General features: G+C 37.6%; 1 protein-coding gene across 1 annotated transcript in view; it reads left to right on the forward strand.

Moving 5' to 3' along the window:
* The window catches only part of LOC109219789, a 35955-nt gene that overhangs the window by 7441 nt on the left and 14171 nt on the right, over nt 1–14343 (forward strand). The window contains exons 8-11 of the mRNA XM_019384260.1: nt 665–789; nt 862–961; nt 7452–7548; nt 10813–10864. Coding sequence (XP_019239805.1) covers nt 665–789; nt 862–961; nt 7452–7548; nt 10813–10864 — 374 coding nt within the window. The remainder of the gene's footprint in view (nt 1–664; nt 790–861; nt 962–7451; nt 7549–10812; nt 10865–14343) is intronic.

Genomic DNA, 14343 nt, shown 5'->3' on the forward strand with positions numbered 1-14343 from the left:
CAAACCCACCACACACACACAAAAAAAAAAGAAAAAAGAAGAAGAGTAAGCTCATACTTTATAGTTTTAGGCTCTTTTATGGTGTTTCCTGCAGGTTATAAGCAATGCTATTCTTATTGCTGATTAAATTTAGAACTGACAGTCTCTTCAGGTTCATCCAAAAAAATTGGAGCGATAAGAGAGAAGATTAGCATGCCCCTAAGTCCCCTATGCTAGGATGATACGCACGAATCGTGAAATGGTCAATTTCTTATCGGTCAAAATCTAGAATTGACACGACACATCATGGAACCTGTTCTCAAATAGTACTCTTTTCTTCTCATTTTTATTTGATATATTTTCTAGTTTGAGAACCTCCAAAAGTATTGATCCATTTAAAAATAACAAATATCTTACATAACCTACTTCTTTGAAGATTTAAAATTCATATGAAAAGTCAAATTTAGTACATTATGGTGCAATAACTACTATATACTTTTTTCTTTCTACTGCTACCAACAACATACGAATTTCAAATTAGAACTGTAATCTCCATGTCAGTAGAATTGTATCACAAAAATGAGACTGAAGGAGTACATATGTCCATTTCTACTTGTTTCTTTGTGATCTGTTGATTTTATTTCTGTTGATGCTATATGTTGATAAGTTAACTGCTATGGTGCAGCAATTGAATCCATTGACATCCCTAGAATTCTATCTCAGCAAGGAGGAGAAACAGTTTATCCACTCCCTCGGATCAGGGCATTAGAAGTTCACCCGAAATTAAACCTAGCTGCATTGCTTTTTATGGTGAGCATTTCAATTTATGCCACATGCCTGTGACTTGTGTTGGCACTCACACATTTATGTGTTTTCCTACAGAGCTTGACTGGTTCTGACAATAGAAAAAATAGAGCTGCTTTTACTAGGGATGGAAGGAAACAATTATTTGCAGTTCTGCAAGGTGCAAGGGGATCTTCAGGTATTTCTTAATTAAGAATCATGCTGTGTGCTTTAATTCCTACATTTATTAGATTTCAATACCATATCTTTTTTGAGTGAAGGGTAAGTAGATTTCAATACCATATCTTATATTGGTGCTAAATTTTATCTTGCATGTCTCAAGTTCTGTTAGTCCTTCCTATTTAACTGAGAGCCTTTATATCCTCATTGAAGGTTTCATTGGATTCTTGTGGTATTATAATTTGTTCAGACGTGTTTATCAAGTTAGGTCTTCTTTTCTACAAATGTTGTTCGGCACTTCATTTGATTTCTCTGTTACCTGGGTTTCAATTTATAATATGATATACCGAGTTATCGAATCATGAAAAATCGCAGTTTCCAAAATGGTGTCGCTGTTTATGTGACTATACTGTTGTTACTATTTGGATGATCTTGCTGAGAAAATTAGTAGTGGAATTGGCTACAATGTTTTGATACATTTAATTGCTCTAGTTTTGATCCCAAGTGTTCAGCATACCTAACTTTTTATGTGGCTGTTCTATTGTGGTTACTGCGTGCATTTTCTTGGAAAGTAGTGGCATTTGCAACTATCTTTCGATTCGACACATGTAATTGGTTGTGATCCCAAGTGTTTAACATATCTTGGGTTGTTGATGGAGGTTAAAGGAGTGTGTTGAAGGCTCCCTGCACCTTGTCTTCTCTTATTCATTTTACTTTTATCCCCTCTCTGGTCTTCATTTGGATAATGGGAGATGCGTTAGATGCTGTTAGGGAAACCAGAATTTCTCCTAACTGTAATCAGTGAATTTGCAATACAGAACAACACTTCAACTATTCTTTATTGCTACCAACAAACAGAATAAGTTCTACAGAGAAACAAACAACAATTAGAACATTAATACATCTAACAACCAAGGTATTTTGAGGAACCTTAACCTCCAAATCTGCCAGAGAAAATACTACAGAATAAACTGCCTGTCTTCCCTTCTTCCTAATATAATATAACACAAAATAACTGCCTGAACTATTAGTTAACTGCTAGGTAACTACTACCAATACAGATACATAATAATAAATAAATAAAACAATTACATTTAAGCCTTGTTTTCACCTTTCTTTCTGCGGTTATAGACCCTAGTAACACCAGTTCTAACAATACCCGCCCCAACAAGTTTCACCTTGTCCTCAAGGTGAAAATGAGGAAACTGCGCATCAATGACTTCATAGGATTCCCAAGTGTTCTCAAAGTTTGGTAAGTCCTTCCACTTAATCAAAACTTCTTGGGAGCCATTCAAGAGTGTCCGACAATCCACTACACTTTCAGGTTGCACTTGCATTTCAAGTTCTTCAGACAAGAAAGGAGGGAGCTGCTGAACTGGAGTAGAATCTTTCACATCACGCTTTAGCCAAGAAACATGAAATACGGGATGCACCCGTGAATGAGGGGGTAAATCAAGGCGATAAGCAACTTCACCAATTTTGCTCAAGACAGTATATGGCCCATAGTAACGAGGACTTAACTTCTGATTAACCTTTTTAGCAAGGGAGCGAAGCTTGAAAGGTTGCATGCGAAGATAAACTAAATTACCAGGCTGAAATACAACTTCACGACGCTTACCATCAGCATAAAGTTTCATTTGAACTTGAGCACGGGTCAGATTGGCTTTGAGTTCATCCAGAATTGTGTCGCGATCAACAAGTTGCTGGTTGACCTCTTCGACAGCAGAAATTTCATCAGTGAACCTCAGCAAGGAAGGAGGATCTCGTCCATATAACGCTCCGAAGGGAGTCATCTTGGTGGAACCATGGTAAGTGGTATTAAACCAAAATTCAGCCCAAGGAATCCATTTTGGCCACTGTTTTGGATGTGCCCCTGCAAAACATCGTAAATAAGTCTCCAAGGAGCGATTGACAACCTCAGTTTGACCGTCGGTCTGAGGGTGATAACCTGAGCTTAATTTGAGGTTAGTGCCGGACAATTTAAATAATTCCTGCCAAAATTGGCGGAAAAAAACCCGATCTCTGTCTGAAACAATAAATTTGGGAAAGCCATGCAGTCGTACAACCTCACGAACAAACAGCTCAGCAACACTCTTTGCTGTATATGGATGAGATATGAGATGAAAATGGCTATATTTGGTGAAACGGTCCACCACAACTAGTATAGTATCGTACCCCATTGCTTTTGGTAATCCACTGATGAAATCCATAGAAATATCATCCCAAACTTTGGCAGGAATAGGCAATGGTTGCAGCAAGCCAGCGGGACTAAGGGCTTCATACTTGTTCTGCTTGCAAACTTCACAACTAGCCTCGAACTTTTGTACATCCCTTTTAATTTCATTCCAATACAACACTTGTGAGATACGCTTGTATGTCTGGAAAAAACCTGAATGACCACCTGTAGGTGAGGAGTGAAATACTTTAAGGAACATAGGAATGTGTAATGAAGAACGGGGAGTCACCAACCGACTTTTGACAATAGGCAGCCATTTTTTAGAGCATAATTCGGTTGTGAAGCTGGATCTCGAAGGAAATCTTGTGTCACTTGCTGAAGTTGATCATCTTGTTGAATTTCTGTGACAAGATCATTAAGGTATTGTTGTGTAAAACAGAAAAGGCCATGAAATGAAACTGGAGGGACAAAGCATCAGCTGCCTTATTCTCACAACCTGGCCGATATTGAATCTCAAAATCAAATCCCATCGAACTTGCTGACCCATTTTTGTTGCTCTTCAACCATTACATGCTGGCCCATGTGAAATTGGAGACTTCTTTGGTTCGTCCGGATAATGAAATGTTGACCCATTAGGTAATGACGCCACTTTTGTACAGCTAAAACAATAGCCATTAACTCTCTCTCATATACTAATTTAGACTGTGCTCGAATAGAGAGTCCTTGGCTGAGAAAAGCAATGGGCAGTCCTTCTTGCATTAAGACAGCTCCACTCCCAAATCCTAAAGCATCAGTCTCAAGCACAAACACCTTGTTAAAATCCGGTAGTGCCAAAACCGGCAAAGTGACCATAGCCTGCTTAAGAGAATCAAAAGCTAATTGAGCTTCGTTATTCCAACTAAAAGCATCTTTCGAATTGTGTGAGTGGCCTGGCTATCTTCCCATAGTCACGAACAAACTTCCTGTAGTAACCAGTAAGTCCCAAAAATCCTCTCAAACCTTTAACATCTTTGGGAATTGGCCAATTAACCATACTTGTTATTTTGGAAGGATGTGTTGAAACTCCATGTGCTGAAATAATATGCTCCAAATACTCCAGTTGTCCAAAATGACATTTTTTCCGATTGACGACCAAGTTATGACGTTTTAAAAGTTGCAGCACCTCCCGCAAATGATCCAAATGAGTAGCAAAATTTGCACTATAAACTAATATGTCATCAAAAAAGACCAATACAAACTTACGTAAGTAAGGCGAAATATATCATTAATCAAGGCTTGAAAAGTAGATGGAGCGTTGGTTAGTCCAAAAGGCATGACCAAAAACTCATAGTGGCCTTCATGTGTACGAAAAGCTGTCTTCGCTACATCCTCCTTGCAAACCCGGATTTGATGATACCCGGATCTTAGATCCAATTTTGAGAATATAGTGGCCCCCCAAGCACATCTAATAACTCATCAATTGCTGGAATTGGAAATTTATCTGGAATAGTAATCTTATTAAGGGCCCGATAATCCACGCTGAATCGCCAACTACCATCCTTTTTGCGAACTAGCAATACTGGACTAGAGAAAGGACTTGTACTTGGTTGGATGATACCAGCTACTAGCATTTCCCTTACAATTCGCTCAATCTCATTTTTCTGGTAATGGGGGTAACGATATGGACGAATATTGGGTGGATTGGTTCCTGTTTTAAGTTGGATAGCATGATCATTGCTCCTACTAGGTGGCAGCCCTTTTGGTTCCTCAAATAACGTTCCAAATTCTTCAAGTAATTGCTGCAAATCCAAATTCTCTTGTTCTTCCCTTGCTGTTAACTCATTCAGATCAACATAATACCCTTCTGTATCTTTTTGCAAGGCTTTAAACAGATTTTTGAGTGAAGCCTCCGATTTACACAATGAGGGGTCGCCTCGAACAACTCGTGTTTGCCCCTCTATTTCAAATTTCAACGTCAATGTTTTGAAATTGGCTTGGATATCCCCCAAAGTCTCTAGCCACTCGATTCCTAACACTATATCGGCACTGCCCAAATCGAAAAGAAAATAATCCTGTATTACCCGCATTTCATCAATCCACAATTCCACTTCTTTGCAGCTTTCCCATGCTTTCTACATGCTGTCCGTTCCCCACTTCTACCAAAAACAGCTTTGTTTCTGTTTGTTTTAACCTTAATGCTTCAGCAACTGTGCGAGAGATAAAATTTGTTGAGGCTCCGATATCAATCAACACAATAACCTTCTTTCCCAATATTGTTACCCATACTTTCAATGACTTTTTTGAGGTAAATCCTGCAATAGAGTGCAAAGACAACTGCATTAACTTTTGTGGTTCCGTCTGTCCTAGAACATTTAATTGGTCTATCCCTGCGCTTATTACTTCCTCCGTTTGCTCATCTGTGCCTCCTTCTTGGTCATCCTTTGCTGCCACAATAAGTAAATTTAACTGTTATAAATTGCACCGGTGATTAGGGCCATATTTTTCATCGCAGCGAAAACAAAGCCCTTTTCTCAATTTATCTTGATATTCTGCATTAGATAGCCTTTTGTATGCTCCTCCACTCCTTGCAGAAGTTTCTGGTGCTGCCGGTACGATTTCTCCCCGCTTTTGCTCGTGAAATTGTCGTGGTACTGTTGTAACAGCTGTACGTGCAGAGTTAAAGGGTGTTGTGGCTACACGCACATGAGGACTTGTAGTGCTTCCTGTTCGGTTGTTGTCAGGGAAATGGGTTGGACTCCTAGGAAGTGCCATACGCATATGTCTTGGCAAGTGTGCTTGGCCGAGAGCGAATTCTTCTCTTCAATACGCTGGCTTTGGTCCATTATCTGGGTTAGTGTTCCCAAGTTGCTAAGACGCAATTCTGCTTTGATCTCCTCTCGCAAACCATTGATAAATATTCCCATCAAAACCTCATCGTCGGCATCTTTCAAGGGTGCTAAGAGTAGTTCAAAATCTTCTCGGTATTGGGCCACACTTTCAGTTTGTTGCAACCCTATCAAAACTTCGTATAAGTTCCCCAACTGTGATGGAGTAAATCGTTGGAGTATGGCTACTCGAAACACATCCCACGTGACAACTGGAGTTCTTGTCTCCCACCACTGGAACCAATTTAAGGCTCTTCCTTCAACACAAACAGCAGCAGCCTCCAATTTATCCTTGTCATCAATGCCATTGAAATGAAAATAACGCTCTGCTCTATTAAGCCACCCATATTGATTATCACCGGAGAATAAGGGTAATTCTAGCCTTCTAGGACGTGTTTCATCACAAAATTGTGGTTGAACCCCCTCATGCTGTCCATTGCCTCCCTGATTGACGCTATTTTCTGCCATCATTTCTGCCTCTTTAGTTGGATCTGCCTGATTTGTTGGATTTCCCTTCATATGTCGAAGAATTTCAGCATCATGTTCATCCTTTTTCTGCATCCACTCCCGTAACTGGCCTAGGTAATCCCGTATTGCCCCAATCTCCTCTTGTACTTCATTCATTGTTTTCTCTAACCCTTCAATTCGTCCTTCCATTCTGGTTGAAACCATGAAGGCTCTGATACCAAAAATGTTAGGTAACCAGAATATCTCCTAACTGTAATAAGTGAATTTGCAATACAGAACAACACTTCAACTATTCTTTATTGCTACCAACAAACATAATAAGTTCTACATAGAAACAAACAACAATTAGAACATTAATACACCTAACAACCAAGGTATTTTGAGGAACCTTAACCTCCAAATCTGCCAGAGAAAATACTACAGAATAAACTGCCTGTCTTCCCTTCTTCCTAATATAATATAACACAAAATAACTGCCTGAACTACTAGTTAACTGCTAGGTAACTACTACCAATACAGATACATAATAATAAATAAATAAAACAGTTACATTTAATCCTTATTTTCACCCTTCTTTCTGCGGTTATAGACCCTAGTAACAGCAGGTCTAACAGATGCATTTGCTAATTTGCTGTTATTGTTTGTTCCCCTTACAATATGCAATCAGTATGTTTTTTTTTGAGTTTGGTCAACTTTTAGTGCACCACAAGGTCCTTATTAGTGTGAATGATTGTTTTTTTGTTGTAAAGGCCTATCTTTTTTTTTTTATAAGCATTGTATTGTTGTATAGCATACGTATACAAGGGAAGCAGAGAGCATCAATATTACTTTATCGAAAAGAAAAAAATGTAATCTGTAATCTAAATATATATTTTTGGGATTCTTTATCAAAAAAATAATATATTTTTGGGGTAAATGTTCTTTAATATGGTTATCGGTGGTCTGTGATCACTTTAATATATATCTTCACCTTGCTGTTCTACTTTTATGATCCCGTGCAGCATCTGTCTTGAAGGAAAAGCTTTCAGCCCTTGGTTCATCTGGAATATTAGCTGATCACCAACTTAAAGCTCAGCTACAAGAACATTATTTGAAAGGGTGAGTTGGGCCTTATCATTGTTCACTTTCTATTAGAGTGAGTAACATTCAGGAAACCCAAGTTGTGAATTTTAAGCTTTACTTTAATTTTCGTTGCATATAATTTTCTCTGTTTGGGCAAGGTATTTGAATTTGCTGTGAACAAAAATAATGTAATTACTGTTCTTAAGAACATTTGATTGGAATTCATTGGGACATGGAAAAGTTGGATGGTTTGGTTAGTACTTTTTTGCTTGCCTGTCTAATGACAATGCCGATGTGGGTGAAACTTATGGTCTAGCAGCTGTCTGCCCAATATCCTAGTCCAAAATTTGTCTAGCATATACCCCTTCTAGCAGCCCAACGTAGGCTAGCTATGACCTCATTGGAAAACATTTCAATGCCCATATCCAAGTATAAATTGAATATTCAGTTAGATTGTGATCAAACTTACACTTTGCTTGCAATGAAAATCATCCTCTCTAATGTCATTCTTCATTTTTTATATATTCCTGTCATTAACATGTAGTTGACTAGTCATTTCAAGCGGTGAAAATGATTCTAATGTATTTAAACAAAATTCCTGTCTCCGTGCATCTGGCCTAGGTCTTTGGTTGGTTGCCTGTTGTTGCTTATCCTTTCCACATCTTTGCTGCCCCCTTTTGCACTCTCCATATTGAGAATTATTCCCCAAGATAGTTTCTTGATGGGTCATCAGATAAAAGTGAGAGTTGCATCATTTGGACAGTGCTAATGTTTTCTTTTTGATCGGTTGGACACTGCTAATATTTATGCTATAGAACTTCGAATGCACCCCTTTTTCATTCCTGAGCCTCAGTATTTGGGTGTCTTTTGATTGAACGAGATAACTGATGTGTTGAGGGAGAATCTTCTCCGATATACAGGATAAACTTTCAGCTTTAGAAAAAAAAGTATACACACACATTAGCAAAAGAGGAGCTGATGAGCTTTTCTATTCTCTGTTCTTTAACCTTAAGTGTCTATAGGCTAGGCTTTTTGTTCTGTTCTTTTATTGGTATACCTTTTGCACTATCTTGGTTAATATTCCTTGTTATATATGCATTCACAACTACATACATACACACCACACACACATATACACATACACTGATACACACATGTATGTATGTGTGTGTTTGTGCGCGCGCGCGCATACATACATGTAGCACATAGGATTTTACTTCTGCAAGTCGGGAAAGTTACATATCCTCTCCTTTCTACTTTTATTATTAAAGATTTCCTTGGGTTTGTATTGAAGTTATGAAAAGGCTGAGTAGCAGCACATACAAATGGACAGATACAGGTTGAAAATGGGGAAGAAGTCTAATGCTAGTTCTTAGTATTTGTCTTAACTCTTATTTTAGTATTTTCCTTCTTTTCTTATTTGGATTGGAAGAAAGAACTTTCTTGTCTTGCACTTCTTTATTTGGTTTTATCTCTTTGATGAATTTTCAAATATAATCAATGTGATTGGCGTATGAAAACTACTTGGATTGGAAGAAAGAAAACTTCCTTTTTTTATTTTTATTTTTTTCTCTGACAAATTTCAACTATGATTAATTTGTGATTAGCTAATTGGGGTATAGATAACTACCAACAACAACAACAACCTAGTGAGTTCCCACAAGTGGGGTCTGGGGAGGGTAGATTGTACGCAGACCTTAGACCTGCTTCGAATAGTAGGGAGACTGTTTCTGAAAGATCCTTGGCTCAAGAAGACGAAAAGAGACAATATATTAGTACCATCAATAGAACCATAGGGGTATAGATAACTACCAAAAAAATATAATAAAGGTGCACCTACATACCACAATCAAAGGATAAAGCTTGTGGTCTTGATGGGTTTACCATGTCTTCTGTCCGTACTTGTAGGGATGTAGTTAAAGGGGATCTCGTGAAGGTTTAAATAATTCTATGCTAACAAAGTTACCTCAGAGCATTAACTACACTTTCATCATCTCTGTTCCTAAGATATATTCCCTCATATACAAAAATCTAGGCTGATTATCTGCTTTATAAAAGTCTTTGAGGCCATGTGAAGTTTTAGACACCCCTATTTTTACACTTGAAGTGCTTTTTCGGGCAGTTCATTTCTTATTTATATTTCAAAACCCCAAAGGTGGTTGTGAGTTGGGTTGCATTGCTCATCATGATTTTTTTTGGATGGGTGGGAAGAGGTATTTGTCTTTGTAATTGGGACATGGTTTTTCTTTCTACCCCGTGGAACTAGTCGAGGTGTGCGCAAGCTAGCTCCGACATGATGGTTATAAAAAAATGGTTTTTCTTCCTAAGAAGGAGGGTGGTTTTGGTTTAATAATCTGGTTTCCAAAAGTGTCAAGAGAGGATATAACCAAAGTGTGTCCCATAGCCTAAACCAACCAAAGAATATTGCAGAGCTGTATGAAGTTCAAACCATTGTTCTTACAAGATTTCTCTTTCTTTCATTCAGTTAGAACCAATCATGCTTGTCGTCACTAATGTTTTTTTTTTAAATCAAAAGATTTCAGTACTGCAATAAAGAAAATGTACCTTTCATTATGTTTAAGTAGTGTCGAAAGGGTTAAATTGCAGTTCCCGCCAAAAACCTAAGCTTAAGTTACTCTATATAGATGAGCACCATGGAAGATACGCAGGAGTGTCACAGTACTACGGATAAATTAGAAACTATAGCTTGACTTCCAAAAAATAACTACACTATAGAAGAGATGACACCATATATTGGTAGAGTGGTTTTGTTGTCTTCCTGGTGGTGTAAGGCTATAGGCCTCTTCCATCATATTTGCTTGAGTGATCTTTGGTGAAGTTAAAAGAGCTTGGTCTGTTTAATTTGTTTTCTTCTAGTCTAAGGTCGCCTGATCCTCATCTCTATACTCTTCTTCTATATCATAAACTTTTAATAAATGTCCATTTATTTATACATGGTAAATCAGTTTATCAACAATTTATTGTTAACCTACTTCTCGTTCATGATTTGTAGGGTAAAGCCTATCCTTTTGTCATGTTTATCCATTTTGCCAACTCTAGTACTTCAGATACAATATTTGATCTATTTGGTAAATAACAATTGTAATACGAGGTTGGGTTCTCGTATTTTTTATTTTGTTTATTAAAAAAACACGAGGTTGTGTTTTCTTTGAGTTTGTTGGTTCACTATTTTTTCATATAATCTACTTGTAGCTTGAATCTCAGATTTTATTACTTGACCATTTGAGTTGCCACAAGGTTTCTAATAATAATGTCTTTTTTAAAATTTTCTTGTGTCAGGCAAAGTCAGCTTACAATTTCGGATATTGCACGAAAGGCTTTTCTTTATAGCGTAAGCCATTCTCTTTGTTTCACAATTTTTTTCAGTTGACATACGGCCTATCTTGTATAGATCAAATTCCTAAAATTTGAGGAAACTACAAAAACTTTAGATGATTTCTTTCCATGTGCCTAAACGTTGGTGGACAGAGTTACCCTATAAACTGGTGCGAGGTAACAGGTACCTAGTGGAATATTTGAGATGCATGCAAGTTGATCCACACACCATAATTTTCAAAATATGGGTTGAGAATCATGAGGTCTCCGGTTCAGATCCTAGCGGAGGTAGAAATACTAGGTGATTTATCCGAATCCTGGTGGACAGAGTTATTCAGCACCTGTGCTGGTGGGAGCCGGGAGGTAGTAAGTACCCTGTGGAATTAGTCGAGGTGCGCGTAAGCTGGCCTTGATACCATGATTATAATAAAAGTTATACCTACCTTCTTTACGATAGAAAAGTAAACCAACAAACTTTCTTCACAAGGTATGTGGAGGAGTTGCCTTGTTAGCTGATAGAAGGTTAGGGATATGTAGGCTTGAAGCAAAAAGCAAGAAGTGAAATGCATATTTTACCGAATTTAAAAAGTTACCAAATATTCAATCAGTACTTACAACAACAACAACAACAACAACAACAACAAAAAACACAGTGTTCTCTCATAACTGGGGTCTGGGGATGGTAGTGTGTATGTAGTACTTACATTTTCAAATTGCAATTAAAATAACTAATTTCAGCATACAACATGCAATAATGTTGACGTTAATTCAACTCATCAAAGTTGAATTCAAAGAACCAATGCAACTCGTCAGGATCATTTTGTGCCTCAATTTTCGATACGCCCATTCTCTGTAGCACATAGTTCGCCGTGAAGCGATAGCTCCTTATTATGTTGCTTCCTCGCTTTAAGGGACAAAACAATGGCTTATAGTGACATTGGTTTAAGCAGTACTATTATAGACATAAATGAAGCCTTGGTGCTGAATGTAGGATCCCCATGTTTGGTTATTATTGAAGTGTTTGACCATCTCATCTAAAAGCTTTAGCTGTTAGAGAGCACACTTCTATTTACTTAATTATGTCTTCAACACGCGCCCTCACGTGCGGGCTTGATTCTTTTTGATGAGCCAAGCACATGAAAATTATTTTTGATATTGGGTGGTGGCGAGACTCGAACCCAGGGCCTCTGCTTGCTTTGATACCATGTTGAAGTGTGTGACCATCTAATCTAAAAGCTACACACTTCTATTTACTTATTATGTCTTCAACAATTATGACATCGTTAATAGGCAGTGATCTTGACAGTAGTTCACATTGAGACCTGCATATTATAAGGAACTTATTCTTAGGCAAAAGCTACTTTTGAAGCTTTTAATGGATTGTTTGGTTTTGCTGATAAGGGGGCATATTAGATGTTCTTTGGGATAGTTAGGTGTTTTTGGTTGTCTATCCGGTCATCTATACTTCTATTTGACATTGTTAAGTAAATGGATCTTATCCCAACTCAACCATAAAGTTAGTTTATGAGGTAAGAATTGCTTAATACTATATAAAAAGACTACAACTCATTCCCTCGACTAATTTGAGACTAACCTCAACACTCTTAGGACCGGATATCTGGAGCATGGATAACATAACACGAGGCCCAACATTGGCTAACTTAACATCAAAGATGGGTCTAGTTCTGATAACTTCTCAAGATAAAAAGACGTTGAACTTAACCCCGAAAGCTAGCTCATAAGTTTAGAATTTTCCAAAACCATATAAAGAGAATCTACACCCTCGGCCATACTGGACTATAACTGACATATAAGCTATATGGTATAATATACTTACTGTTTTTTGTATATTTTAAATTAAATGCTTTTTGTTATCTTTTACCATCAAGAAAGTGATTTGAATACAATATCTCATTGTGTATGATACTTAAGTGATGGAACAGCCGCTTGCTTACAATGTGATTTTAATCCTGTCGCAATGTTATATAGAAAGGATAACATTTTCGGGAACTAAACACAATATTGGATTGAAGTTTGTGTATCCATCATTTTATATTAAATTTTTTTTAATATCTAGCTTCTATATAGAAAAATATAACCTTATTTCACAATAAAAAGCTTTGAAGCCATGTAGTACTGAAAATGGACCATTTTAACTTGTGATGTGTTTAAGATTATATATTTGAATAGTTACCGGTTGAATTAGGTAAAGAAGAGATTGAAATTGTTTGAATGCAAAAAAGATAGAATAGTTAGTTGAAAATATCAGGCAAATAAACCACTTCTCGGACCAGCAAACCACCTTCTCCGTATTGGGCCCTTTTTCATCTTTCTCTCTCCTCTAAACAACTTCGATCTTTTCAACTCCAGATCTTTTCAATCTGGAAAGATAATTGGCTGGGAACTAGACGTTTACAAGATTTATTCCCTGATATGTATGGTTTGGCTCAACATCAACTAAAGTCAATAGCTGAAATATGGACTCTTCAAGGTTGGGACATTGTTTTTCAAGAGAATGCTGAATGACTGGGAGATGACTAGACTGACTGATTTGTACAAGCAGTTAGAAGTATTTAAAGGGTTGCAGATTGGGGAGGACACATTATGGTGACAAGGACACAATAGAGGTATTTTCAAAGTGAAAGCAGCATATAAGATTTTGAACAACGCCAACCTACGTGTTACTAATTGGCCATGGAAGCATAAATGGAAAATCAAGATCCCATATTGTCATGCCTCGAACCTGGGCCTGGACGTAACGTGACACCCGGTGCCTGACTACATGCAACCGAGCGAACCCAACTGGCTGGCTGAATCAACATGTGATATCATAACATACTGAGCGGAAGATAAACTAACACATGCTGGTATACTGAAAGTCTGGATGATATAAATCAAAATGCGGAAATACTAATACCATTGTGAAATATATTTGTAGCCAACATAGCTTAATATAAAGAGCCTGCAATTCTGTCTAACTATTACTCTTGTCTATGAAGCCTCTAATGAAGTACTGAAAACACTGACTGTCTGTAAATACTGAAAGACTGTAAAGTAATGATAATGCCCCGAAGGAACTGGGGCTCACTAATTAGCTGGTACGAGAATCCTAGCGCTCCGAATCGTCAACCTGTAAATCATTACATGCATCGTGAGATGCAAGCCCCGGGCAAAAGGGACATCAGTACATTGAATTGCACTGGTATGTAAAGCAACTGAAAGAAAGAGCTATAAATGCTGAAACTAATACTGAAAACACTGACTGTCGGTAAATATTAAAAGACTATAAAGTAATGATAATGCCCCGAAGGAATTGAGGCTCACCAATTAGCTGGTACGAGAATCCTAGCGCTCCGAATCGTCAACCTGTAAATCATTACCTGCATCGTGAGATGCAAGCCCTGGCAAAAGGGATGTCAATACATTGAATTGCACTGGTATGTAAAGCAACTGAAAGAAAGAACTATAAATGCTGAAACTAATACTGGGCTGATT

Source organism: Nicotiana attenuata, unplaced genomic scaffold, assembly GCF_001879085.1.
Source record: "Nicotiana attenuata strain UT unplaced genomic scaffold, NIATTr2, whole genome shotgun sequence".
NCBI lineage: Eukaryota > Viridiplantae > Streptophyta > Magnoliopsida > Solanales > Solanaceae > Nicotiana > Nicotiana attenuata.